Source organism: Cyrtonyx montezumae, unplaced genomic scaffold (assembly GCF_038088225.1).
Source record: "Cyrtonyx montezumae isolate F1298 unplaced genomic scaffold, pur_monq_1.0 scaffold_20, whole genome shotgun sequence".
In the NCBI taxonomy this organism is placed as follows: domain Eukaryota; kingdom Metazoa; phylum Chordata; class Aves; order Galliformes; family Odontophoridae; genus Cyrtonyx; species Cyrtonyx montezumae.
Window position 1 is genome coordinate 3,779,701 of NW_027071937.1, and position 27,533 is coordinate 3,807,233.

At 39.1% G+C, this 27,533-nt stretch overlaps 1 protein-coding gene across 3 annotated transcripts; it reads left to right on the plus strand.

The window, feature by feature from the left end:
- The first annotated feature begins 755 nt into the window (after nt 1-755).
- SETX (senataxin) lies at nt 756-27,533 on the plus strand. 3 transcript variants are annotated; one of them, XM_065737405.1, is made up of 25 exons: nt 756-867; nt 2,512-2,692; nt 4,393-4,603; nt 4,746-4,855; nt 4,967-5,186; nt 5,456-5,575; nt 6,601-6,772; nt 7,994-8,084; nt 8,733-13,088; nt 13,796-13,895; nt 14,580-14,756; nt 15,266-15,495; nt 15,913-16,080; nt 16,604-16,757; nt 17,146-17,247; nt 17,710-17,822; nt 18,470-18,541; nt 19,203-19,352; nt 19,856-19,963; nt 20,685-20,872; nt 21,049-21,141; nt 21,780-21,944; nt 22,415-22,513; nt 24,805-24,892; nt 25,682-27,533. In XM_065737405.1, exons 2-25 carry the CDS (start codon nt 2,513-2,515, stop codon nt 26,456-26,458), a joined length of 8,244 nt encoding a protein of 2,747 aa, XP_065593477.1. In that variant the 5' UTR covers nt 756-867; nt 2,512; the 3' UTR covers nt 26,459-27,533. The 3 variants fall into 3 exon arrangements, with proteins under 3 accessions (XP_065593477.1, XP_065593478.1, XP_065593479.1); XM_065737406.1 differs by lacking the exons at nt 756-867; nt 2,512-2,692 and having other exon boundaries at nt 4,517-4,599; XM_065737407.1 differs by lacking the exons at nt 756-867; nt 2,512-2,692; nt 4,393-4,603; nt 4,967-5,186 and having other exon boundaries at nt 4,783-4,855.

Here is a 27,533-nt window from a genome sequence, read left to right on the forward strand (position 1 = left end):
GCTGCAGCTGGGGCGGATTCCGTTGCACCACAAGCCCCGAGGGGATGTTTTCTCCCAGGTGTTCATAGTCTCAGACTGCTGACCACAGGTTGTATTAGTTTAGGACTTACGTAATTCAGGTTTGGGGCTCAGTCACCACGTGCATTCACGTCACCGCCCCGCTCTCTCCGTCCCGCCGCGGCACTTCCACATCCCCGCGGCCGCTGTCCCTTTAAGGGCGCGAGGAGGCCGGGCCCGCGCGGCGCCTACTTCCGCCAGGGGACCGGAAGCGCGGGGCCGCGCCGTGTGGGCGGGGTGGATGGGGTCGGGTCGCGCCGCCATCTGAGGTGAGCTCCGGTGGGGCGGGCTCCCTCGGCCTCTACGATGCTGATTTTCTCCGAGGGGCCGCGCTCAGATCTCCGCTCTGCCTTTCTTTTTCGTTCAGCTGCACCGTCTGTATGGAGGTAGCGCCGGGCCCGCTTGGCTCCTGAGGCGCTGTGAGCTTGGGGCGGGCGGTTCTGAGGGGAAGAGGTGGAAAGCTGCCTTCAGTTCCTGCCGGGGGCCCCGTGGGGCGGATGTGGGCCCTCGGCGGAGCCGCTGGGGTTTCGTAGTGCGGAGGGAGCATGCGTGCGTGGGTCTCTGTTAATCCGGAAAGCGGAGCAGTGCTTAACCTGCAGTGCGCTGACCTGATTTCTGTCGCCTGCCGTTTTCTTCAAGGTCTCTGAAGTGCAGTTGAGATCTCATTACCGGCAGATGGGATGTGCTGCGTTCCGCTCGAGGGCAGCGTTGGCTGCAGGCCTTGACCCCCAGCCCTAAGCACCGGGCGGCCCCGAGGCCTTTCCACCATGTGACCCGGCACTCTGCAGCAGATCGCTTCCTTTTCCAAAGGTAAACACCGCCACTGGTGCTGTTTTGTTTTCAGGGCGTTACGTATGAGGAAATGCATGGTTCTACTGCATCTAGGTTTCACTTTTGTTCTCCTTGTTATGCTAAATAGCAACAGGTGCCAGTGCTCATTTTATACAACCTGGCCAGCTGTTCATGTTTCTGTAGAACCAGTGAGATCTGAGATGGCTGTGTTGCTTCTGGGTGAGGAAATTTTTGGAAGAAACAATTTGAGGTGCAGATGTTGCGATGCTTTTAAATGGGATGCTGTTTCTGCATTAGAACTGATAAGTATTTTTATTTTGTGGTCTCTGCTGCCATCTTGTGTCCTTTATCAATACTAATAGTTCTTTTTGAGGGTCTTTTTACTTCAGTGGTGGTCTCTGGTAGTCTTCATTGTTTGTCTTTTAGATGAACTTTTCACACTGGTGCATGTTCAGTAGGTAAGTGAAGTAATTTATAGGTGTGAAGATGAAATAGATGAGTAATTTATAGGTACCAAGACTGCAACTGTTGTCTGTGCAGCCATCTGGAATACCTCAGCCTTGAGTCAAAGGCAACTTAGACATCCTAATCCTAAATAGTGTGATAATGCCTTTACAAATCAAAAACCCTTGACAAGGATATCAATAGGCTCGTTGTGTTGGAAGGCAGCTGATTTTTGGTGCTGGGCAGATAAGACCTGAATGATAGGAAATTTAAGGAGTTAAATAATTAGCAGTATATGTGTTTAGCTAGCAACAATTTATGTTTAGCTGATATCTGTATGTTTAATTAAGCATCAGGAAGATTTGTGAACCTGAAGTACTCAGCCAATGAGGAACCAGGAAAGGAAAAGATAAGCATTGTGTAATAGTGCATGAAAGGTGTAACACTTTCTGCAGCCGTGCTCCTGCTTGCAGCACGCCCACTGTTGCAATTGCAAATAAAATCAGCTTTTATCAGAGATACCTTCCTGACAAATGTTTTGAATGTTTCCAACAATGCTTCTCTAGAACCACTGGGATCTGAGATGGCTGTTCTGCTTCTAGGTGAGGAAGTTCTGTTTTTGGAAGAAGCAATTTGAGGTGAGGGTTTTATGATGCTTCCTTGCTATAATAGGCAGGAAGGCTTTGCATAAATATCCGTACTTTTTGACAACAGGGATTTGTTGACCTATAAATTTTAGCAGGTGATAAAGAAAAAAGCTGATTAAATCTTGTACTTATTGGAATTAGGTTTCACAGGTATCAGCAAAATTATACTGAAATTTAGCATTGTGTTTCTTGGAAGTGCATTAAATTAAATTAGGGCCTAATGGTACGTAAAGCGAGTTCTCATGCATTTGTTTGATAGTTTGAAGATCATGTAGTGTGACTTTGTAGTGCTGTGTCTGTATTTTTAATGCTTGTTATGCCATAAGCAGTTTTTTGTAATTTTGAATGTTTTTCACATGCTCTGTTTCCCTATTTAATTGCATGTGCCTGCGTTATCTAAAACAAAACATGGGGCCTCACGAGGGCAGAATAACGAGGGACAATTATCTTCATCTTTCTGGCCACCCCTCTTCTGATGGAGCCAGGAATGGACTATTATGGCTGGAAGGAAATACTTGACTGCCCTCAGTCTTAACTCTTTTGTTGATGTCCTTTTCTTTCTTTCTAAAAGAATGAACGTATGTCGATGGTGTACACCGAGTGGTCTTGATGCCACTGAATACCTGAAGAAGTATGCTTCTAAACAGTTGTCCCCAGAAGATCTTGAAGGTTCCAATGATGATCTGTGTTACTGCTTGGAGTGTGTGGTTGAATACCACAAAGCAAGGGAGAAATTGCCGTGCTTGCATCAGGTAATGGAGTGTTTTGATTCTCAACCTTTACTTAGCAAGGAAAACTTTGGAGGGGTTCAGTGATTTGCCCTCAGTATACAGGGGAGATTTTTGCAGGAATTGTGTTATGCTGACTGGGGTATATGGTATGGTGATCGTTTTTGGTTTTTTTACATTTGGTTGCATAGAGGAAAGCATAAGAGAAGAGCTGTTTGTTTTGCACATATTCAAATTAGTGGTAACTAAAGCAGCACTGACGAGTTGCTGATTAAAAATTATAGCTTTGTCAACATAGCTTGAATTAAATCAAGAGATTATATGCCAAGCAAATTAACTGCTCTGCTTTTAATGTATTGGTTTCTATTCAGTTTTGACTTTTTCCTCTTTTTATTTCACTTTCATTTTTCATTCACGATTGCCTATGTTTGAGTTTCAGAGCTCTGATTTTGCATGTGTGTAAAAGACAGGAATTAGCTTAAAGGAAAAGTAGTAAAAGGCTCAGAGGTACTGGGATCCAGATAGTCATAATCATAGGAACTCAGACTTTGTAGGAGATTAGGTAAAATTCCAAAAAGGGAACAGGAACAGTTGGGTAAAATGCATGTATATTCCAGTGCAAAAGTCACAATATAAGCTGCTCAAAGGTCCATGTAGTGCTGAGGCTATGGTCATCTTCCTCTATATAGCCCCAGGCTAAGGCTGGGCCTAAATCTGATCATCGGATAGAATAGAAGAAAGGAAGAGGTAGTCAGTGGGTAACTTTTGAAGAATCTGCTGACAACAGAATGAACAGAAAATTGAAAGGACCAAGTACCCTGAAACGAAGTGAAGATAAACCGATAAGCTCAGTCTTTATTAGTGTGAAACTGACAATAATTTTGAAAGACCTTTGCCTGTTTTTTTTAAGATGCTTGTTTGCATCCTGTTGTATATTTTAAAAAGCTCTTTTTTTTTGTGGCTGTGGTGTCTGTATGTATGCAAAACTAATATTTGTAACTGGTTAATCATAGAGTATTGTCTAAATAGTTGCTCTTTATATCGATTTCTCAGACGTCCACAAAAATGCATACCTCTAGAGGGCAGTCCCACTTGTATAAGGGTTGGAAGTAAGTGGGATGACTGAACCACTGAACGTGCCTTACTGTGTGTATTGATTCTGGGATATAGCCTTGATTTCTAATTGGAGCAGTTAGTTTAGGTGGCTAATATTGCATGGAAAAAATCCTGGACAAATATTCAGCAAGTCAGTCATTCTGCTTACATCATTTACATTCTCACTCTTCTACTATTACGTCACAAAATACATGAGAAAATAAGATTTAAAATCGTTTTTTCTATTTATTGAATATATATTTTTTTCCCCGTATCATTAACTTCTTTATGTTGGCCAGTGGAATGGAATGTTGTGCTTTCCCTATGGCCTGAAATAGTAATTTGAACTGTCTGAGTTATGAATGTGCTTGAAGTTTGAATGTCACACTTTTTGTTTTCCTTTAATTGTTTTTTAATCTTATCCTTGGAGTGAGAATGTTGTGATTTGCACAAGCTGAATTCCACTTCAAAATTTTGTTGCACACCATGCCTGAAAAGAAACTTTTCAAAATGAAATTGCAAGTTTTGAAAATCTGGTCAGAGTTTCTGATTGTAGTAGTATTCCTCATGACTTTCTTTGCAAGAGCAATATTTTATTTAATTTTTTTTCCTCTTCACACACTGATTAGGTTTTATTGGAATTGGAAACCTCCCGTCTCATAGCCCACATTGAAAAGTCCATGAGAGAAGAAGCTGGAGAAGATGATGAGTTGTTTATAGTGGATGAGAATGGAGAGACACAGCTGCCTGTTTATGTTGGCCCAGATTTTGAGAATAACCTGCGCGTGCCACTTCTAGAAGTGTTGAAATACCCATATCTGCTGCTGCATGAGAAAGTCAGTATGTATCCGCCAGCATATTGTTGGAAAGGCATGGTGTTTGTCCTGGAGGAGTCAAAAGTAGCAAATAGTGGCTAAACCAAAGTTTTTGTTGTTTCATGAGCTTAAAAGTTTGTTTATATTATAAATGTTTCTTATTTTAGGTGAGCTTTGTGTGGAAGTGCTGTGTAGAATGGAAGGAAGTCACACCTCCTTTCAGGTTTTTGAGAAATATCCAGGAATTTATCTATTTTTGGTACACCCAAATGAAGTGGTAAGCTACTTTTTCTGTTCCACTAAAATTTGGTTTTAAATAATGTTAAAACAGATTATAAGTGTTTTTGTGTTTTTTTTTGTTGTTGTGTGTGTGTCTTGTAATCCTTAGATTCGTCGATGGGCTATCCTTACAGCAAAGAATTTAGGGAAGGTTGACAGGGATGATTACTATGACTTAGAGGAAGTGTTAACTTGCTTGTTTAAAGTTATTGAACTGGGGCTTTTTGAGAGTCCAGATATTTACAGATCTTCAATCATTGAAAAGGGTAAACTCATTCTTCTGCCATCCCATTTATATGATGCTACCAACTACAAGAACTATTGGCTAGGTGAGTATTTCTGATTAGAAATGAGCCTTGTACCTGTAATCTGTCTTGTCTGGTAAAGCAATTGTTTCAATTCAGAGCTATTCCAAGTAGATTCTGTTGTTTTTTTTTTTTTTTTGAGCTTGTCAGATGGAGAAACTGAATGCTGCACAGCTGCAGTAGTTCATGTAGTTAAATGTTGCTGCTGATCTCTTAGCTTGAATGTTACAGCAGTAGTGGTGATTGGAAAATCAGTCCTTTTCAGAAATGTACAGAAAGGTTGCTTTTTGCAGGGATTTGTATGTTGCTAACGGTTCTGGAAGAACAAGCTATGGACTCCTTGTTACTGGGCCCAGACAAACAGAATGACTTCATGCAGTCTATACTTCACGTCATGGAGAAAGAAGCAGATGGTAACTAATTTTTAGATCTGAGATTAAGGCAGTTTCTAGCTTATTCGTTTCTTTTTTATTGTTTTCTGTATTACTGTATTGTTTAGTTGAGTTTTTTTTGTTTGTTTGTTTTAAGCAGTGTAATGCTGGGGAGTTAAAATTTTAAGTTTGAGGCTTATTTCTATCCTGGAAGGTGGTCAATATTTTGGAATATTTGGGCTGTCCTGACAAATACTGAAAAATGACATTCATAGCAAACTCCTAATCAGTGAAAAGATGGCAGAGCATTAAGGAAACAAAATCGATCATTTCTACATCATCATTTTCACGTAACAAGCAGCCTGTACAAAGATGAACAATTGACTAGGGTGTAAAGACAGAATTTTTAGCTCTAAGATAAACGCTTTTTGTCTTTTTTGGACTTGCTTAAAAAGCTTATTGCCTCTATTTTATTTACACTTCAGACTTGTAGCCCCTAGACCATCATCATAGCCTATGTGCCATGGCATAGGCTCACTCACGTGCTTTTCTACAGCTCAAGACTAGAGCTGCCCTTTTAAGAAATATTTTTTTTGTAAGGATATTTATAAATATCTTTATAGATCTTTATAAGCATGTTACATGGGTTGAGGATATGGTAGCACCATATATGAAGAAGGAAGTTCACACAGGAAAGAAACTTAATTGCTTCTTAAATTGGAAGAATAAATTGTCCTAGAGGTGTGAGTTCTAGACTAAGACCTACTTTGGTTTTTGGATTATCGGGGTAGGGAAATGTAATAGTTACCCAGGTACCTGTTGATCAAATACAGCATAAGTAGTATATTTCTGTACAGATAAATTAAGCTAATTTTTTTCTAATTTTTCTTTCTTGCGGTTAAAAAACATAATTGCAACTTACTCAACTAGCTAAATCTATATTAATTTTATTGAAAAAAACAAAAAGCAGAACAAAAGCCCCAGTAAGAATCCATTTCAGCTGAGTCCAAGAGCACACAGAACTCTTGCATTTCAATTCTCCCTGATATATTGCTGTTACGTTTCAGATGAATCTACTGACCCATTCTGGCCAGCACTGCATTGTTTCATGGTTATTTTGGATCAGCTTGGATCTAAAGTATGGGGTCAGCTTATTGATCCCGTCCAGGCCTTTCAAACCATCATCAACAGTGTGAGCTATAACAATGAAATAAAGAATATACGCAATAGCTTTATGAGGTAAGTTGTTCGTTTGTTTTTAAGAGGTCATTTTTATTACTAGAACAGAACAGTCTTTATGATTATAGAATGGCTTGGGTTAGAGGGGACCTTAAAGATCATCTAGTTCCAACCCTTTGCTATTGGTAGAGTTGCCAACTGCTAGATGAGACTGCCCAGGATTCAATCCCACCTGGCCTTGAATGCCTCCAGGTATTTTAATACCAAGTAGCAAAATAGCTTGGTATTGTTTTCCTTGTAGGTGCTGCCTTAATTTATGTTGGGGAAGGGGAAGTGGCAAGGAGAAAAATTAGGTGCTGCCAACTTCAAGCAATGCGAAGTTGAAGTAGGCCCTCTAAAATCTCAAGAATTGCATCTGAGACTCTTGATAGAATTATGGGAATTCCAGAATTTTCAGTGATATAATACTGTTTTAGATTTTATTGTAGTTTCATGTGACAACTGATTTGAGTTTACTTTCAGCTCATGTTAAGTCTTGAATTTTTCTCTAGGTTTTTTTTAAAAGATACTATATAATTATAAAAGTTTTATTCCTTTTCTGAATGTATTCCTTTCAGAGAAGGTAGTAAGGCAAGAATCATGGAAGTCTTGCTAAGTAGCTTGAATAGTGCAGTGAACTGCTGTGAAGAAATGCTCCAAAATATACAGCAGGCATCAGATGTTCTTTCAAAAGGTTTTGGGCTTATTTTCTCATGGGACAAAATAGTAATTTCCTGAAGTAATTCCGGGTGATAGTATTAATATTATCAGTATTGAACTGAAAGCACTGAAGTGCTTATTCAGTGCAGAAGTTGCTGGGATGTCTAAAATAGCTTCAATGGGAACAGAATTTTTATGAAAAACTTGCTTGTTTTTCTTGCTGCAGTGGATGTATGAGTGCCACATGCCAGTGTAGCCATGATTTGCTGTGTTTATGGATCAAAAGTTCAAAGAAAATTAAGTTCTACTGGGTGTTTTTCCAATTTAATCAGTCAAATCCATGCTTTACTGGAAGCCTCTTTGTTCCTGAGGCAGTGCCTCCCCACTCTTACACAAGCAGAATAGAATAGAATAAGCTCTGAAAAATTTTAATATCAGAGATAAAACATAGCTAGGAAAAGTTCTAATGGTGACTTGGTGGGAAGATTTCATGTGGAAAAGTGAAATCTATGTCTTGACCAATTGGTTTTTTAATAGTTTGCTAGCTGTGTGAAATCTATAATAGTTAATATATCTTTCTAGGACAAAATCTGAACTGGAGGCAGGCTACAATGATGAAATGGTTACTTGCAGTCAGATTGTATATACTTACAACACAGAAAAGCCTCAGAAGGTATGTACAACTGTATTTTTTTACTTTTTTTAAAACTGTGATTGCTGAATGACAGTGTCAGTTTAATCATCTATAAAATACAGAGGGGAATATGTTCTGTTTTCACTAATAACGTTCTTTTTGTTCCAAATAAAAACTAAGTCAATATTGCATGCCTTAAGCAACAGCTGGTCTGGCCACTTCCTTCTTTTTCTCTACTTCCAGGCTACAAAAAGGAAGAAGAATGCGTCTGTAAATTAGACAGAGATTCTATTAGAACTAAAATTGGTATTGAGATGGAGGCAAACATCATAACCTGAAGGAAAACTATGAATTCAGTTTAAATACTGAGAAGCAAAAGGCTTTAAATATAGGGTAGCTGTTTGTCTGAAGTTGAATTATGTCATTGTGATAACATCCCTGAAAGGTGTTAAAATGTTTTTTATAGGAAATACAGTTCTACATTTGCTTCATGAGTTACTCTAAGAAGTATTTTTTCTTGTGTATTATAGTTTGACTTTTTTTGTCTTTTTATTTAGGTTGTGACGTAAAAGCGATCTGTTATCAATTAACATATGTGTGTGAGAAAATAACAGTTATGGCTAGGAAAAGAAAAGCTCAAACTATGAAGATGTGAATAACGATCATAATGCATGATTAATTTTTCAGGATACTGGGTGGAAAACTGCTATTTGCCCAGACTACTGCCCCAACATGTATGAAGATATGCAAACGCTGGCTAATGTGCTTCAGTCTGATATTGGCAGAGATATGCGTGTCCATCACAGCACGTTTCTGTGGTTTATCCCTTTTGTTCAGTCACTAATGGATCTCAAGGACTTGGGTGTAGCATACATAGTAGAAGTCATTCACTACCTCTGTTCAGAAATCAAGGATATTCTCAATGAAAGAATTCAGCGATGCGACAAAGTCTCTGAATTTTTTCTGTTGATCTTGGTGTCAATTATTGAACTACACAGAAACAAGAAGTGCCTGCATTTGCTGTGGATTAGCTCACAAGAGTGGGTGGAAGCAGTGGTGAGATGTGCTAAGCTTCCAGCAATTGCATTTACACGGTGCACTGAAAAAGCAGCTGGCAGCCATGCAAGAGGTTCATCAGCAGTGTCTTTACAGGCTTCTAACTCTGTGCAGCATGCTTGTGTGCAGCTGATACGCAGCCTTCTTAGAGAAGGCTATCAGATTGGTCAGCATGCTCTTTGCAAGCAATATTTAGACAAACTCAATCTCCTTCTGCGAGGAAATCTATCTTTAGGTTGGCAGCTGAACATCCAGGAAACTCAGGAATTACAAATGTGTTTAAAGCAGGTTGTAAGGAGTTTAAAGAGCAGAGCATTGAATACCTCTGTATCTGTAGGAAACAACGCGACCTCTACAACTTTGCCCACTGTTTCTGTGAAGCAAGAGAAGAGTGCACCTGGTGATGGATATAAGATGAGTGTACATGGCAGAGAGAACCTTTGTTCACCGTTTGCTTTCACATCAATGGAAGATGAAGATGAAGGTTGTCAAGAAAACTATTTAATTGGCAGAAACAGTGCCTGGGAAGAGGATTGTAAAGGTTCATCTAATAATTCAAAGTCTTTGACCTCTACAGACTGCCTCTTGGTAAATATTAAAAAGGAACCTGATGACATGACATCTCAGGAGTGCAAATGCCCACAGAAGTCATTTGCAAAAGAAATGTATGGGAAAGTTCAGGAAAATAGGAACAGTGATCTTACGTCAGGGATCTGTGATATAAGTAATCAGTACTTTACAAGTATTCAGAGTTCAAGTTTTAGAAGAAGTGGAGTGTTGGAGAACAAGCAGGAAACAGGAGCTGTATCACCAGCGTATCTATCTGCTCAAACTAGTGTTGATTCTCCAGAACATGTTTACAGCTCAGACGTAAAGGAAAGAAACGTGTCTCCTAGTTCCTCTTCAGAGTTTAAGAAAGATGCACATAAACTTCATTTTCAGGCTCACAGTACTGAATGGCAGTCTAGTCTGGTGCCTCAAATAGCAGATTTGAAAAGCTGCAGTTTGGCAAGAAGCGCTTCAGAGGTGGAGCAACCTATGTTTTGCACTGGCAGCTCATGTATGAGGGAGGATTGTTGCCAGCATCAGGGAATAAGTACTGTGGGTAAACATGAAGGCAGAGAATCAGCAGATCCTTCAAGGAGTTCTGAAACTACGTGGGAGAAAAGTGCTTTTCAGTCCAGGCTGCTCTCCACAAAGCAGGAACAAAAAAACATGCAAATTTTAGACCAGGAATGGCCTAATTTAAGTGACTTAGTTAAATGTGATTGTAAAGGTCAAATTTCAAAGACATCCTATACAGTTAAAAATTCACTGAGTGGTCACAGTCCATCTAGCTCTGAAAATAAGGGAGATATATCCAACACTGCTCTTCCAGTCAGTCCACTGACAATCAAGTGTGAATCAAGTGACAAGTTAATAGTATGCTCAAAATATTTCAAGAGGGAAAACAATTCAGAGGGGAAGGAAGATGAGGATTTTGTGAGGATGGTTTCTGGAGATAACACTTTAACAAACTCCGAGATTGATAGAGATATCAGTAAATTGTCATTAGCAGCGTATGTCAAAAGTGTCAATTTTCCCTCAGAGTCAAGTGAGGAAGGCTCAATGCTTCATAATACATGTGATGTTAAAAGGAAAGTGAAAAGTGCTGTAAGGTCCTCCAACAATGCCCAGAGCAACCAGTCAGTCTGTGATGATACCGATTGTCATGGCAATAAAGTAATTATAATTTTAGATTCTTCTGATGAAGAAAATGGTGTTACCGTCAATGAGGTTAATGAAACAAAAGAAGTTAATGAAACAAAAGAAGTTAATGAAAATGTGAGTCCTGAAAACCAGCCTTTATCAGAAATACAGCATGATGTTGTAGGCAGCAAATTGGAGTCAAAGGCGCCAAACTCTCCCTTGCCACTTGACTGTTACTCTCAGTACTTTGAGTTTGAAACGGAAGTTGATGTCTTTTCAGTTTGGCAGGATACTCAAGAATATAAACAAGATTGTGTTTCGACATCAGTTGATAGCAGGCATTCAGATGGCTTACTGGAGGATCACATAAATGAATGGGGTTATGATACAGACTATATAGATGATGATCCCATGGAAAAAGAAACATCCTGGATAGGAGAGCAGATAGATAATACTTCTCATCAGAAAGAAACTGATAATCCAGAGGTAACTAATTCAACTTTGCAAGAATTTTCTGCTAAAGAAAATGCAAAAGATGAATTGGAGAAGTCTACTGATGAAAGTAATGTTGATAAAGACATAATTTCGAATGCAGAATTGAAAGAGCCCAGAGCTTCTACGTCCAGTGTCTCATTAGCTTCAAAGTTGGCACTCAAGAAAAGTACTCTGAGCCCACGTAGAAGTATAGCTAAATCGAAGGTAGCAAGAGCTATTCAGAGAAGTCCTAAAACAAATGCTCTGAATGCAACACAAACTAAGAAACTACTTCAGAGTACGTTAAAAAAAATGCAGCCTGGCAGGACAACGCCTGCTGTTGTTCCTCCAAAGAAAGCTCGGCAGTGTCCTGCACCAACATCAACAGTGGAAAAACTTGGGCTGAAAAAGGCACCCCGCAAAGCATTCGAATTATCCCAGCGCTCTTTAGATAGTCTAGCTCAGCTGCGTAGTTACGGTAAAGTTGCGGGGAAGGTTGTAACTGCACAGAAAAGGAAATATAAGCAAATTGGTCTTCCGAATTTATCTACACAAATCAACAAACAAATGCTAGCTTGCCAAGAACTTCAGTTTTTAAAGCAGACGAGACTCAGTAAGAGTGCTCAGGTGAAAAATATTCTGAGGAGTTCTGAGGATAGAAGCAAAAAAAGCACAGTGGATACAAAGTCTATGAAACAAAAAGGTAAATGTTTTGATGGACCATCTGTTGAAAAGCAAAGAGGAAAAAAAATGGGAGGAGCCTTTTATCCATCTGTTGCTGAGAGAGAAAAAGTCACCAGTGTCTCTGCGGAGAAGGAGGCTGCCCAAGCTGCGCTTGTCTCTAGTTGTTCAGTCTCAGACAGGACAGAAGATGGTGATCTAATGGTTCCTCCTGCACCTGTGGATTCAGGTCTGCGTTCTGCTGCAGTTGACGATGATAAAGGTAAAGCAGAAGGAGGTTCTGTCGTTCAGCCTGAACTTGGGATGACAACTTCAAAAGAAAATGAGTGGAAACCGGATGAGAACAGTGATGAAGATGATGATAACTTATTTTTAACTCAGTTAGATCCTGTGGATATGGAATTGTGTTCTCAGGAGGAAAATGCTGAAGACGGTATAGCTAGTACAGGAACAGAGAAAATGGAAATAGATAGCACTGAAAGCCTTAAGCAGAATGAACCCTTGTCTGTTGTGAAATGTAAGTACAGAGACTGTATGGAAAAAGTGGAAAAAATAGGAGAGTGCTGTAGCAAGCATTTGTCCACCAGTTCAGAATCAGATCACTTGTTTGCCAAGCCTTCTTCCCTGCCACCAAGAAAACCTTCCACTACAAAAATTTTCAGCTCAGTAAGTTCTTCACGAAACGCAGCCTTCAGCAAAGATCTTGAAGATGTTGAAAAACAACCGCCGGCTTCAAAAAGCAGAGCTAGCATAGCAAAACCTGCCGTGCTCAGACCACTAAGCGAAAAGGCTCTACCAGCTAGAAGTCAGACGTGCAAGACTCCAAGTTTCAGTAATATTCCTCAACCTAATAACGTTCTCCAGTCACGAAATACACAGATTAACAATGCTTCAGATATTTCCAGGCGGCCTGTCCGAGCAGAACATTGTTCTTCCTTTCTTGGTGCAAAGCAGCCCGATCATAACATTTTTGTTAAAGAAGTTCTGAAGTGGACTTACGAAATGTTTGCAAACTCCACCCAGTTTGGACCTCCAAATACTCTCCTGCAATCTGTAGTGGCCTCTGTTCCCATCAGATTTCAGGGATACAATGACTATTTTAATACATTTTTCCCTTTGATGATGCTAAATGCCTTTGAAACAGTAAGTTTTTCTTAGTTTATTTTAATCAACCCTAGTTAGTAAACTTTGGAAAGAGATATAGAACTGTTTTATGTTTTATTTTTACATTACAAAAACGTTCTTGATTGGTTGTGATAACTCATCTGAGCACAGGAATGTTTTGGGACAAATAATAAGGTTTTTTGTGCACATTCACAGTAATATACAATAGGGAATATTAAAAAACCAGAACTTTTCCTCCTTATAACATTCAAAGCTTAAAACAGCAGTTTTTGTTATAGAAACAGGTTTCTCAATGACAGCCTCTTTTTAAAAAAAAGTTTTGATTAATATTGAGCAGTCAATATGAGTGTGTAGGTTAATGTAGGAAGGACTTTTTTCCAAGGGACTCTTTGTAATAGTTTAATAGGAAATGCATGGTTGCTTTAATTAGAAACTGTATTTTTAAGATTGGTCATTGCATCTCTTCTCCAGTAAAAATAAGACTTTTTATTTTTTTTAAGTCAGTGCCAAGATAACATTGGGTTTTCCTGCCTTGCATCTTTGTGCATACATCTTCTAAAGGGCTTTGTGAGAAAGGTATATTTAAAATGGCAGGACAAGTGAAAGTGTTTTTGCTTGTTGTGTACATCTTGTGTTTGACAGTACTTGGAGTCATGGTAAGCTGTTTTCTGAATCTCTAAATTGTTCTGAGTGTTTTTACGTAGCCTTTACTTTCTAATTTGTAGTTGGCACAGGAGTGGGTAGAAAACCAGAAGATGAAACAGAAGAGTTACTACTTCCACTTACAAAACTTCTGTGCAGATTTGAATACAGCAGATTTTATAGGTAAGTGTAATGTTTGGTATACATGTTCACTGAAAGGGAAAAGACTGCTAAATAAGTGTATAATTATATTTATGCTTGTTAGCACAGCAGAATAGGTACCATAAATCAGGAACTGGGTCTTAATAACCTTTAGATATTTCCTGATAAGGATTTATTTTTTCTGAAACATGAGTTTGTATGTAGTGAGAGACAAGGCAGAAATACAGAGCAGGGGAAGGTAGGTCTGGCATAAGAGCAGGTATGACAGCTTTAAGAAATATTGCCTTCCTGTATCCATTGGAAAATCCAAAGTAATGGGTTGGTGGTAGACTTCATGGAGAAGTGGGTTAGCAAATGTGTCATGTAGATAGTGAGCCTGGAGTACTTAGCCAGTAGGGGGACAGGAGAGTAATTACCTGTGATGAGAGGAAAAGTACATAATGGGAAGTGTTTCACTGATTGTATGCTTCTTCTGCCTTGCCACAAAGAGGTGCGTGTCCACTATTGCAGTAACAACAAAAATACTTTACTGCTTTGCTGAGATCTTTGCCTGATCAAAATTTATTGGTTCTGAGACTTTCCAACAGCTATCCAATAGGCATTACTGAAATATGTAACGTGTTAATTGTAGCATTTTGTTACTCAGGAAGTAGTTGTGCCTGTTTTCCTTTAACAGTTCTAACTTCAAAATGTATTTTTTGGTAGCTTATTTTCAGGAAGGTGATTTGTTGAAGCAGCTCCATCCAAAGGAGGATGACTTAATTTTTCTGGTGGGCCAAAAGAAAAGTGATGCCTTTGGGGAAGACAGTGAGGTGGAGAACCATCTAGTGAATCATGTTGGTCTCGTGAGGCGATTTTCTCGTGCATCTGGCTGCTTAACTAGTAAGCAATTGGGAGAGAAATGAAAACAGTGCCATGAGATGCTTCTCTGTTGATGGTTGATGAGAATTGTGATATAGAGGTTGCCTCAGAGGGAGTTTTGTTTCAGTACCATGTGTCAGCATGCTTACTATGTGCTTAGAAGCTTTGTAAAAAAAGCCAGTTACTGAATATACAGACTTGCTGGCTTTTCGTGCGTTTTCTACAGACTTAATACAGATATTGTTACTTCGTGTAAGAGCAGAAACTAATAACTAAGTGCTGTGCATCTTTAGGAGTGTGTTGTTGTTAGGTGAGAGGTGTCATGAATTTGTGACATCACTGCATAAGATCTTCACAATCTTCTGTAACTTGAGCTGTGAAGTACGAGGTTTACCAGGTGTCACTGAGCAGCACTAAACTACTATTTATAAGAATTATTTGTCTTGTTTGAGTATTTTTCAGTAAACGCTTTGAATATTCTTTAAATTAACAATTTTTATTGTTGTCTCTCCTCCCTTCTCTTTTCCTAGGACAAAAGGAGCAGTATACTGTCTGTCATCTTTCTGTACAAACTCGAGGAAATTTGTCATTCTTCATAAATAATCAAGTGAAGTGTGTGGTGATTGGTTCCTTAGTGCCCACACAACGAACTTTCAAAGGTCTATTACTTCTGAGCAGGAGTCCCCTGGCTAAACCCATCATAAACCCAAGTTACAGTGATTTCTGTCCAAGAGATTTGCCTGTAGCTTCAGGGAATTCTGTGAGTCCTACAGCAATTGGATCTTGTGAATTTTGCAAGACTGATTCTGCATGCTGATTTTGGAGATGACCAAGTGCGAAAAGAAAGGTTTCAAAAGCACTGGGTCACTCTGCTTTTCAGATTCGCTTGACTGGGTGAATAGAGACAAGGCTGAGCTTGTTCAGGTGCAACAGAACACCGTTTTTTCTTTGCTGGAGTGACCTGTTCAGGAAATGAAGTGTAGTGTGGGAAAGGTACACAATTTTATGGAGGAAGCGTCATTACAGCTGGGATTGGGTATGCATCTAGAGCAAACCTGGTATCTAAAGCTTCCATGCACTTGGATTTTGTGAGCCTTAGCTAGGGGAATGGGAACGTTCTGGGATTATGGAATGCTTAATCTGCATTCAGTCAGTATTTTCCTGTCGGTTCTTTCAGGCGTTTTGTACAAATGAATACAATGAAGATCAAAAGAGAGCCATTGAAACAGCTTATGCCATGGTAAAGCAACATCCAGGACTTGCCAAAATCTGTCTCATCCATGGACCACCTGGAACTGGGAAGTCCAAAACCATAGTTGGACTTCTGTCTCGTGTTTTGAGAGAGGTATGTGAATATTATGCAGCCATCTTGTGTGGGTGCTTGGTTTCCCAGTGGAAGTCAGTAGTAGCTTAAGCTAAATAGAAGAATGACAATGATAGTGACTAGGGATGTAATTCATTAAGCTGAATTAATTAAACCAGAACAGAATAGGATGTAATGGTGGCAATAATACTTTTTGGATGTTTTGGAAAAGACTTGGTTTACAGAACTTAGAAAATTAAGAATAAAATACATAAAAATTTGCTGAATGAAATTAATGCATCAAAATGTAAAGGTATTTAAGTTTGACGTGTCCAATTTAATGGTTTTTGTGTTAGCATCGATAATTGTTGAAGGGAGTTTGTGCAAATAGTGTGTGTTTGAATTATCTGCTGTACTCAGTGTAAGGCCTACCTTAAAAGACATTGAGCAACAGTAGTCCCTATGCTCTGCGTGCTGATTAAGTTGAATGTGCTGTCTGACTCTTGAAATTCAAGTTAAAACAATCTAAAGAGCCTGTCTTGGTTTATTGTTAATTAATCTACAGAACACTAGGAATGAGAAAACAAGTAAAAAAAATGCCAGGATCAAGCAAAACCGTTTTCTGGTTTGTGCACCTTCCAATGCTGCGGTCGATGAACTCATGAAAAAGATCATCATTGCATTTAAGGAAAAATGCCAAAACAGACAGGAGCCTTTGGGTAAGGTTCAGTTTAACACACAGACAAACAGTTTCTACGTTAAATAGACAAAATCAGTTAGAATTTCTCCTTCAGGTGAGGTGTGATACTCGTGTTGCTCTGTACAGCTATTTTCTTTTGCAGAACATGACTGATGCTGCATCCTCATAACATCATTTGAGTGCTTTTTTAAAATATATATATTTTTTCAGTAAATAGCACTTTATGTAGACATTTACCCTTTCCTCTTAGGTGGTGATTTTAATAACACTCTTAAGTGCTTCTTAAAAATTTGAATACAGTATTACCAGTACCGCTATTTTTACATCATTTTTTTCTCCTTAAACCAAATAATCTCAAAGATTATTATATCAATCTAAAAGTATTTTGGCTCTGATTTTATAAACAGGAAACTGCGGTGATATCAAGTTAGTGCGACTGGGTGCTGAAAGATCAATCAACAGTGAAGTCCGAGCTTTTAGCTTGGATAAGCAAGTTGAACATAGAATGAGTAAGTAGAGTCCAAGCTGGATTTTTCTTGAAGTTTTGCTGAAGAGCTGGATGGTGATGTACACTTGAGACTGTATGTCCTTTAAGAGAGGAGATCAGGTGGAAGTTTCTTTCTGCAACGACATACATTGTGCCAGGGTGCTACATAACATTCAGTGTATGTATAGCCTAAAGTCTAAGTAAAACCTTCAGAAATTAAGCAATGTCATGTCTTGTATGTTTTAAAAAATAGTAAGTGCATGTGAAAGCCCTTTGCTTTAAACAATGTTACTGTGCAGCATTTGAGAGCTACAGTTGGAAGCAAGAAAAGTGCATCATCATTTTACTGTCCAAGGTAAAAGACCTCCATAGGAAAAAGGAAACTGCAACAAAAAATGGCTGTCTGGTCATTCTTAATGATGTAATGCTGTTATTGTAACTATTTGATCTGTTCCCCTGCATATTTGCCTTCAATTTATCATAGAACGAAAGCCAGCTGACCGTGACCAGGATATTCAGAAGAAGAAAGCAGCTCTGGATCAGAAGCTGGACATGCTCTCTCGTCAGCGTGCCATGCACAGATGTGAAAAGAGAGAGGTAATAAATTGATGGCATTTTATGTTAGGTTTTTTTTTTAATTATTCATATCTATATCCAAAGAGTGAATAACTCCAGGCATCTGGAGTAAGAAATGAGGAATATTGCTTTGGGGATTTTTACTGTATGTCTGCTTAGACTGATGTTTTCAGCTGCTTGGTTGCTCTAATGCCTGTTGCTCTAATGCCTGGTTGCCTTCATTTGGTTCTTCCATCCTTTAGTTCTCAGTGCAACTATATTTAATTACTTAATTTCATTGTGTGCTTGAAAGCTTTATTTTAACTGGAAGTAGTAAGATGACTTAAAATCTGAGATTTTAAATGTTATGTGCTTGGAAATTTTCCATCTTCTTCCCTAAAAAAATTGTCATTTGTTTTCAAGTTATAGATTTCTGAGGGTAAACCATTTTTCTAGTTGGACAGAACTGTGAGAATGCAATATCATGTGTTGTGAAGTGTGAATATGTTGACAATTTTCTGAAAAACTGATCAAATTCTCCAGACACATTTGATATTTAGAGGCAGTCTGGAACAGTCTAAATGATAAATGAACTATAGTATGGGAGGAAGAAAGATAAGTAGAACTTGTGCTGTTAATTATTCTTGATATTTATGTGGATTCTTTCTTTTTTCTTTTTCCTCATGTAGAGTCAAATGCTAGATGATGAAATTGGCAGACTCTCAAAGGAGAGACAGCAACTGGCTTCTCAACTGAAAGAGGTAGGAATTTATCTTCAGGTCTCTTTCATGAACCTCTGATAATGAAACCTCTGATAAACCTTTAATTGTGGTAAAGACTTGGATTTGATGTAGCTTGTAGTGTACTTATAAGTAAGTAAAGAAGACAAGCTGCTTTAAAGTTATGGATAGCTAGATGTGAGGTGTGTGTGTATTTTGGCTGTGTGTTGAGGAAATTGATTTGAAAATTCTCTCTTAGAGAGTGGATTTAAAAGGAAATGTAACATATTGGGTGAAGAAGATAGAAATGAGCTCACAGCGTTGATTTAATTTGACCTATATTCATCACCACTCTCATGCCTCTTGCAGTCCTACTGGAGTTGAGGTATGTTTGACTGTTTTGAAGGAAAGCAACAGGCAGGGGAGATTTTTTGCACTTGGAAGGAGAGTGCCAACCTTCACCTTCATACCTGATAGCAAACATAGTTAGATTGCATTAGAGCCAAAGGTTTTGGTACTTCAGTAGGGTCGATCTGTGACTTAAAGTACTGCTTAGTTGAGTCAACTTCGTGGCTTTTGTCATTGGGATGATCTGTTATCATGTTTGTCAGTTGGAGTTGTCCAGACAGTTAAAAATTGCTTGAAGTTAGTCCATGAAAGCCAAAAGAGAAGAGAATACATGGTGTTCTACTGTACTTGGAAGGTTCGGGGACACTCTCAAAAGGTACAGACAGATATCATCTTGGAGGCTGATATTATCTGCTGTACACTGAGCACAAGTGGAGGAGGTCTGCTGGAGTCTGCTTTTTGGCGGCAAGGACTCGATCCTTTCAGCTGTGTCATTGTGGACGAGGTCAGTAAAGCTGTTTAGAATTGCATCTTGTTCCACACGTGAAGTCTTGTTCTCTGCTTAGGCTGTTTGTGGCTGGTTGCTGATGTACTATGATGTGGGTTTGACTATCTCATTCCCACATTTTAACTGATAACCAGCCTGTTCTGCCACACAGAACAATGGGAAGAAAGAGTGAGTACAGAAAGAATAAGTACTAATTGCTCTTTTTCTGACTTGTCTGTCACTAAAGCATCACATCTTTTAGTTAAAAGTCATGGTTCAAGTGTGATTCTTGCTGTAATGTGACTGGATTATGTTTGTGTTTGCAAAGCTCTGCATGTTTAATGATAAAATAATCTGGTTTAGTTTTTTTTTCTAGAGAAAAATCTTTTCTTTTTTTTTTTTTTGAAGCCTTAGAAAGTGTTTTTCTGGTGTTAATTCTGACTGTATTACAGAGCACTTTTCATATGTCCACTCCTTTGCTTACAACTTCTGCTTTTCTGTCCTATTTACATATACAAAAGGCAGGGCAGTCCTGTGAGGTTGAAACGCTGATTCCACTGATTCATCGCTGTAATAAACTTGTCCTTGTTGGAGATCCCAGACAGCTCCCTCCCACTATAAAATCAATAGTAAGTGTTTAAACCATATTTTTTTATACTTTCTAGTGGGTATAGTGTAAGAACCGTGTAAAAAAAAAACTTATAAAAGAAACCAGCACTTCAAAGTCAGATCACAGTGTCAGGTTATGGCATTGTACACTGCCAGGCAATTCCTGTTTAGACTGTTATGTGGAGCCTGTATTGATACTGCCTTCAGATGTCTTAGTTAAGCTGGTGTGGATGTGTGACTTCTGTAGAACTGTGACTGATTTCTTGCACCAGTAAGAATCACAGACTTTCGTGCAACCTGGCACTTTATTTGTGATCAGCTCTGCGTTGCTGAAGGCTCTGTTATGTCATTATGTGAGCATCATCCAGTGTCACATTTTTTAAGGAACATGGGATTAGGATGAAGACTACCTGTTTGTGTGAGGACCTTCTTACCCTATCAATATGGGAAATCTTTATATTGTGTCTAACAGTGCAGATAAGTGATTTAAACATAAGACAAAGAGAAGAGGAAAAGCAGCCTGCCTGTTTTACAAGCACGCTTCTGTTTTTGAACTCTTATTTAGAGATCCCACTTGGGAGACCTTAGTTTTCATTATTGCTGTGCTTAAAATTTCAGAAAGGACAAATGCAAATGGAAAAATGAAGTACAAGTAATTGTAATTTCAAGTTTAAGAAGCAAATCTCTATCATTAAATTCGGACCTAATTTCCCAGAAATCACTCATGTTTCCTTCTGACAGAAAGCTCAGGAATATGGCTATGGTCAGTCCTTAATGGCACGCCTGCAGGGACACCTGGAGCAGCAAGTGCAGAATAATCTTCTACGGCGTCTGCCGGTTGTTCAGCTGACCGTGCAGTACCGAATGCACCCAGACATCTGCCTTTTCCCATCCAGTTATGTTTATGGCAGGACTCTAAAGACTGACAAGTGAGTAGCTGTCTGTCCCGATTCTGAGCGGTGGGGATTTCAAATTTCATATCAGGACTTTTTATTCTAAAAGTTCTGGAGGTTGTGGGGGAAGAGGCTTAATGGGAGAAAATGATGGTGGAAATAAATGATGCATCAGTTTCTTATGGTTACCTAGTGATAAAACTTATTTACAGAGCAACAGAAGAGAACAGATGTTCTTCAGAGTGGCCATTCCAGCCCTACCTTGTTTTTGATGTAGGAGACGGCCGTGAGGAGCGTGACAAAGAGTAAGTCCTGAAATCTACACTGCCAAATTCTACATATGCTGAGAATGAGATACGTGCTTACAAGTTGTGTTCTTTCCCCTGTTGTTTCCAGTATGCATCAAGTAGACAGAGCTGCATTTTCAACTTGTTTTGATTTATGGGGAAAATTTTGCTGGAAGCAGGAGTTATGATTTGTGATGGTGGTTTTTTTTTAAATGTATTTATCTGAAAATAGTTTTAATCCTGCTGTGACTCACTGCTAAATGCCAGTGAATCCTTAGTCTGTGCTAACTCAAGAGGTGGCTTGAGTTTCTTCTGTATGTATATATTTTTAATCAGTTACTTTTTCTTCACAGCTGCATGCTGAGGTAAGACCAGAAGATGGCAGGCTTGATCTTCCCTTTTGTATATTCAGTAAGGAAAGCAAAACTGTATAATTTTAAGGGAACATGAAGTGTAGCCTTTCATGGTTAACATTACTCATTGTTAGTACCTTGTCAGGGCCTGCTTGTAAAGGTCTTTGAGTGTCTGTATGAAGGAAGCTCCAAAAGTTCCAAGGGGAGTCTTTGAATCTCAGTTCTACATCCAATTGCTTTGAATTGTTGAATTCAGAAACTGTCAAGTGTATTTTTGTAATGTTTCTTTCATTTCTTGTTCAGCTCTTTTAGTAATCCCCAAGAAGTGAAACTGGTGTTAGAAATAATTAGAACAATTAAAGAAAAAAGGAAGGATCTTGGTCTTCGTCGCATTGGAATAATTACACCTTACAGTGCACAGAAAAAGAGAATTCAAGAGGAACTAGACAGGGCATTTAAGAATAACAGGTAAATAAACCATGATGCTTCAAAGGGGAAATGGCTTTTGTATATTAGCCCCTTGATTATCCTTTTAAAACCACAGTAAAAACTTCAATTTCTGTGCGTACTGCCAAAATCTGTACTTGGTCGTGCTCCTAAAAAAGGGCATCACCGACCTTTTCTCTTAAAACAAACGGGGTCTCTTGGTACCATTTCTTAGTTATTGCTTGTCTGTGTGCTTTGATTATACTTCTGTTTTGTATGTAGCTAACTTGAAAGAAAATCTAAAATTCTAAGTGATGTGGAACTGAGCAGCTTTTTAGCAGTGATCCTGGCCGCAAGGAAGGAAACTTTGCTTTACATTCAGACACTAAATCTTTTCAAGTTCAGAAACTTAGTTTGGATAGTTCTGACAGCTGATTGTTTAGGCTGTTGGCATCAGTGTATTGCTTAAAAATCCAACTAACAATTTACTGTCTTGATCATATTTTCAACAGCCCAGGAGAAGTGGACACAGTGGATGCGTTCCAGGGACGAGAGAAAGACTGCATCATAGTGACATGTGTCCGGGCAAACAGCTCTAAAGGGTCAATTGGGTACGTCCATCTCTGGTGATTTGCAAGTCTCATTTCCAGTAACACTCTAGATATTGCCTTTCAGTAGAAAAGTTGTTAGAGACTGTCATCACAGCTAGCAAATGAAAAGTCAGTGTGATGCATGAGTTAGTGGTTTGACATCCCCAGACAAAAGGGGTGAGGAAAACGCTGTATTCTGCATTATATGCTGATGAGTGCACTGCTTTAGTCTGTCACTGTTTAGATATGGGAGGCTCCTTAGTACTGCAACACTTTCCTTTTAGCTTTTATGATTTAATACTGTTTTTCTGACCATCATCATATTATTAATACAGCATTCTGTCTGTGAGAGTACTGCTGACTTGTTAAGTAGTTTGGGAATGTCATACAGAGCAGCTGTATCTTTGATTTCTAGAGGAACGTGCCTGAGTTGAGGTATGCAGAAAGTCTTGAATTAAGATGGCAGATTTGATAGTGTATGTAGGTGCTTCCCAGTCTGAGACAGAAGGAACTGGATACCAGGTGTACTATTTATCCCCCCAGACTGCTACACGGTTGTTAATTTATTTTAATAGTATTCTCTGTAACTTTCTGATTGCTTCTATTTAGAAATGGCAGTAGAAATGTGCCTTCTTCTAGTTCATTACCTTTTAATTTAATCTATGGCAAGGCTGTTCACAAGCCAAAATCTTTGTTTCCACACACCAGGTTTCACAAAGCTGTTTATGCTCTTCTGGTTCTAATTTCCTAATTGCTAGATTAAGGGTTTTTAATTGTGCTGACCTGTGGTGCTCTGCAAATGATAAAAGACCCATATTGTATAGTAAACAGTGATGATTTCTGAAGATGTCTTAATCTAGTTGATTGAGTTTGGAAACTGGAGGCAACTAAAACCTGCCAGTACTTTTTACTGGCCAGGGATGTAACCTCTATCTGTTCTTTCAGAACAAAACTTTCCAACTTACTGTGCTGGAGATTTACATAATGAAACTTTGGCAATAGTCTGCCTTAAAAGCTGTATGTACTGATGACTTGGATGTCTCTGTTACAAAGTCAAGTGTCATTGGCAAGATGTGATGGGAAAGTTTGCCATCACCATTACTGCTGATCTCTTAGCTGAGCAAAGTATTTTGGTCTCCAAGGTTGCTAGTCCAGCATTAAATTTGCTGTGAAAATACCTTGCAAAAGGAGGAGAAAACTCTTGCAAGAAATGACAGTTGAAGGACTTTTCCTTTCCTTACACAAACCTCTTGTCATCTTTCAATTGAACTTATGAACTTATGAAGTTCTTTTGAGACCACTTTTTTTTTTTTTTTTTGCTTCTGCAAGACCTGTTGCTCTGTATCATCATTGCTGTTGGATCTGCTCCCATGCTTGTTCTTGCCTCTGTCCTTTTTCATGCAGTGGCTGAATCCCCCGGTGCTATGTGGCTTTTGCAGTCTGTACTGCAGGTATTGTGGCCTTGCTGTACAGCAGTGTCCACAGATGTTGGATCTATTCAAATTAAGTTCTACAGAAACTTGTCTTTGTTTTTGAATTGCAAACTTCGTTAGTACAGAATAAGATGTACATTTTGGGAACTTTTTTATTAGAGAAAAAATATTTGTTTCATAACTTTGTGGTGGGTTTTTTTTTCCCCCCTCTGAAGATTTGTTGGGAATAAATGTAAAGAAGCCCTAACAGAAAACAGTGGTTAGGAGTACACTTAACATTTTTATTTGTAGGTTTCAGCTGTTTGATTTGTGATCCCACAAAAACAGGCTAGGTAATCTCTTGCTTGCAACATGAATATTTTCTTTTGCAAGGAACATGCTTTTCAGACCTTGAAGCATGATATAGTAAGTCTGCCAGTGCAGTTCACCTGTAAAATAAAACATTGAAGTCCAACATTTAGTATTTCAGTAGAAATTTTTTCCATTGATCATGCCAAATATTATTAATCTGTTTCAGTTCAAGTCAAAAAGAAGCTTAAAGTCTTGATAGGTGAAGTGAGGTTGATGACTTCTGTACTTGGAGGAACGTTTAAGGAAGCAGTAGTTGGCATTAAGAGGGGATTTGCACTAAGAAAGGAAACATCAATGGTAAGAGCTGGGAAGGACTGGAATTCCCTGCAAGGCATCAATGGAGGAAGAAGAGGAAAATGCAATTCATGTGAAGCCCTTCGTGTAAAGCAGGGCTGGTGCATTGGCATCTGGGCATGGGTCACAGGCTGCTTCTGTTGTCTTCATCTCTCTTTAACTGATCCTTTTCTTGCCAGTTTTAGGTCTCTTCCAAGTAATAGTTCAGAAGCTTCATTTTGTCATATCTCCTAGGTTTCTGGCAAGTCTTCAACGCTTGAATGTTACAATTACCCGAGCCAGATTCAGCCTCTTCATCCTTGGAAGCCTGAAAACACTCATGGTAGGTACAGTGTTTAATCAGATGATGGTCTGTAATCCACCCTTTTTAGGTCAAGTCAATGTTTTCTGTAACTAAATTATAACACAGTCCTTTACAGTTGAAGAATGGGGGCTTCAAAGATAGGCAAGATAGAATGATGGCAAAGATACTTTCCTTCTTAATCCTTACTGTTCTTCCACCTATTGTAGTTGTCATAGAATACTAGAGCAAGGAAACTGATTAAAAGCTTCAGAACACCCTCAAACCTTCCCTGACATTCAGATTGTTTTTGATGCATCTCTGTATAGTCACGTGGTTTCTGAGGATGCTATCTGATTGTATTTTTTGACACAGATGTTTCTGAAGCAGATACGCATATCTGAGGAATTATAAAGGTCCTATGAAATGTTCAGGAAGTACTCTTGAATAGACTTAATGTTACACTGTTCTTGGGTTTTATTCTATTTCCAAAGCAAGGGGTGTTAGCTACATCACTAGGGGGCATTAGACCCACGTTGCACACTGGAAGTACTCTTAGGCCTTCATAGATGCAGAAATTGTCACTAATTCACAGATTGCTGAAAATAACCTTCCCTGTGTTACAGCAGCCAGAGTGCCTGCTGCTGTTTTGACACTGAAAGTTTAGATCCTTCTACTCCAGAAGGAACATTGTGGTTTCCGTTACAGTTGTCAGGTACCTTGATTAAAGGGGCTTTGTATCCTCCAAAACCTCTGTCCACGTGTTATTTTCCTTCTGATAAATGTTTTTGTTTGGTGTGGGTGGGGCTTTTTTTCTTCTTTACTGTAAAGGAGAATAAAGACTGGAACAAGTTGATTCAAGATGCTCAGAGAAGAGGTGCGATTATAAAGACATCAGACAGCAGCTACAAGAAAGATGCGCTTAAGATTCTGAAGCTCAAACCAGCACCACAGAATCCCCCATGCCAGCTGCCCACCAAAGCAGGGACAACGAAGGCTCCTCTGGCAGAGGCTTGTTCTTCTAGTAGGAAGATGGATGAGCCTGCAAATCCGAGGGAGGCCAGCAGACCACGGGAGCTTGCTGCTGGTCCTGGCCATGCAGCACCACCAGGAAGCAGAATATCCCAGCAGCCACAGGCAGACTCCAGGAGAGGCAGTATCTCTGCACCGGTGGAGGCTGCAGCACTCCCTGCTGATAAAGAGAGACCACGGGACCCAAGGCTGGCAAGTAAGGCCAGTAGGACTGAAACTAAAGGGAGGGAGCAGGCCTCAAAAGACAGCAGCCAGTCAGCCCAGAGCAGTCGAGAATCAACACTACAGCGGTGCCTGGGTGTGTCCTCAGCTGCCAGGGATCAGATTTCCAGAACTGAACCTTCTAAGGAGCATCAGCAAACAAAGGGACAGAGTGACATGCATTCCACAGCCAAGCTAGAGGGTGATAAGAGAGCTCCATTACCAGAACACCATTCAAAAGCCATCAGTGAAAGAGGTAATTGTAATAGCAGTAAGTGGAGCAAAGACCCACGTACTGTAATGAGGAGAACATCAGAATCATCATCAGAAAGCACAGACTCCAACAGTACCAAGCGAAGAAGGACCTCTCACTGACTTCAGATCTTCAGTGTTGGCTCATTACTGAAAATCTATTCCCAAGTTTCTGTCTAGCAAAGAATGTATTTTAAAATATTCAGTACACCTGGAACTCCCTCATAGTGGTACTGCTACTGTCAATAGATCCATCCTTTTAAATGTCTCCAGTTACAGAAGGGACTGTGTATCTGGCAGTTAAGAGCTTTTGAAGAGAGAATTTGGAGAGTTGCATTACTTGGAATGGCAGAGAGTTTTGTCATCTAGGAAGTTAAGGTTGTAAATGTTGTATATTTGTACAGTACGCAAAATTATTTTAAGATTTAATTAGGCAAATATAACTTCTCATTTCCTTGTGCAAATGCAGATTTCTTAGCAATGTGATTTTTTTTTAAATGAAGAACAAGAGCAAAGTATAAAACAAACAAAAACCAAAACAACGCAGACCTAACCTTTCCAAAAAAAAAAAAAAGGGGAAAAATACAGCCAGACTGATTTCCTTTTGTACCAGTAAGTCTAATTTATTTAATAGCAAAGCTTGAGTGTTGTAACGTGGTAACGATGAGTCCTCCTCGTGCTCCACTAGTGCCTCAGGGAAGGCTGAAGGCAGATGTACGTTGGTTGAATGAAGAGAATTCTACTTATTTTGTGTATTTTATGGCCTGTTTTTATAGGAACAGAAGAGCTTTCATTTATACAAATGTGCCTTGAGTTTTGCTCTTGCTGCTGCTTCGTCAGCTGGAATCCTTTTCCTCTTGCAGTGGCAGTACAAACTGTAGATTAAAGCCTGGGAGGTCTGTTTGAACCCAGTGAGTCCTTGTGATGAATAATCAACAGGACTCTGGAATCTGAGTCAAAGATCTAGTTAACGCTTATTGATGATGACGCTTAAGTTTCTTTGTATATAGCTCTTGGAGATCCAGAGGTAAAAAGGGGAAGCAGTTTGTTCTGAGTGTTATTACTGGATTCTTTTCACTGTGTTGATGAAGGAGTAACCAGTAAAATGAGGTACCGGGAAAAAAACACCTATTTTTAAGAAAGCCATCCTTTCATGATTAACATTTCACAATAAAAGTGAAATTATTTCTCTTAAGAA

Bases quoted from the DNA above. Each gene is read 5' to 3' on its own strand.
- SETX (XM_065737405.1), top strand. From the start codon at position 2,513: ATGAACGTATGTCGATGGTGTACACCGAGTGGTCTTGATGCCACTGAA. The intron at 5,576-6,600 runs GTAACTAATTTT...GTTACGTTTCAG, and splicing joins CATGGAGAAAGAAGCAGATG to ATGAATCTACTGACCCATTC. The intron at 17,823-18,469 runs GTAATAAATTGA...TTCCTCATGTAG, and splicing joins ACAGATGTGAAAAGAGAGAG to AGTCAAATGCTAGATGATGA.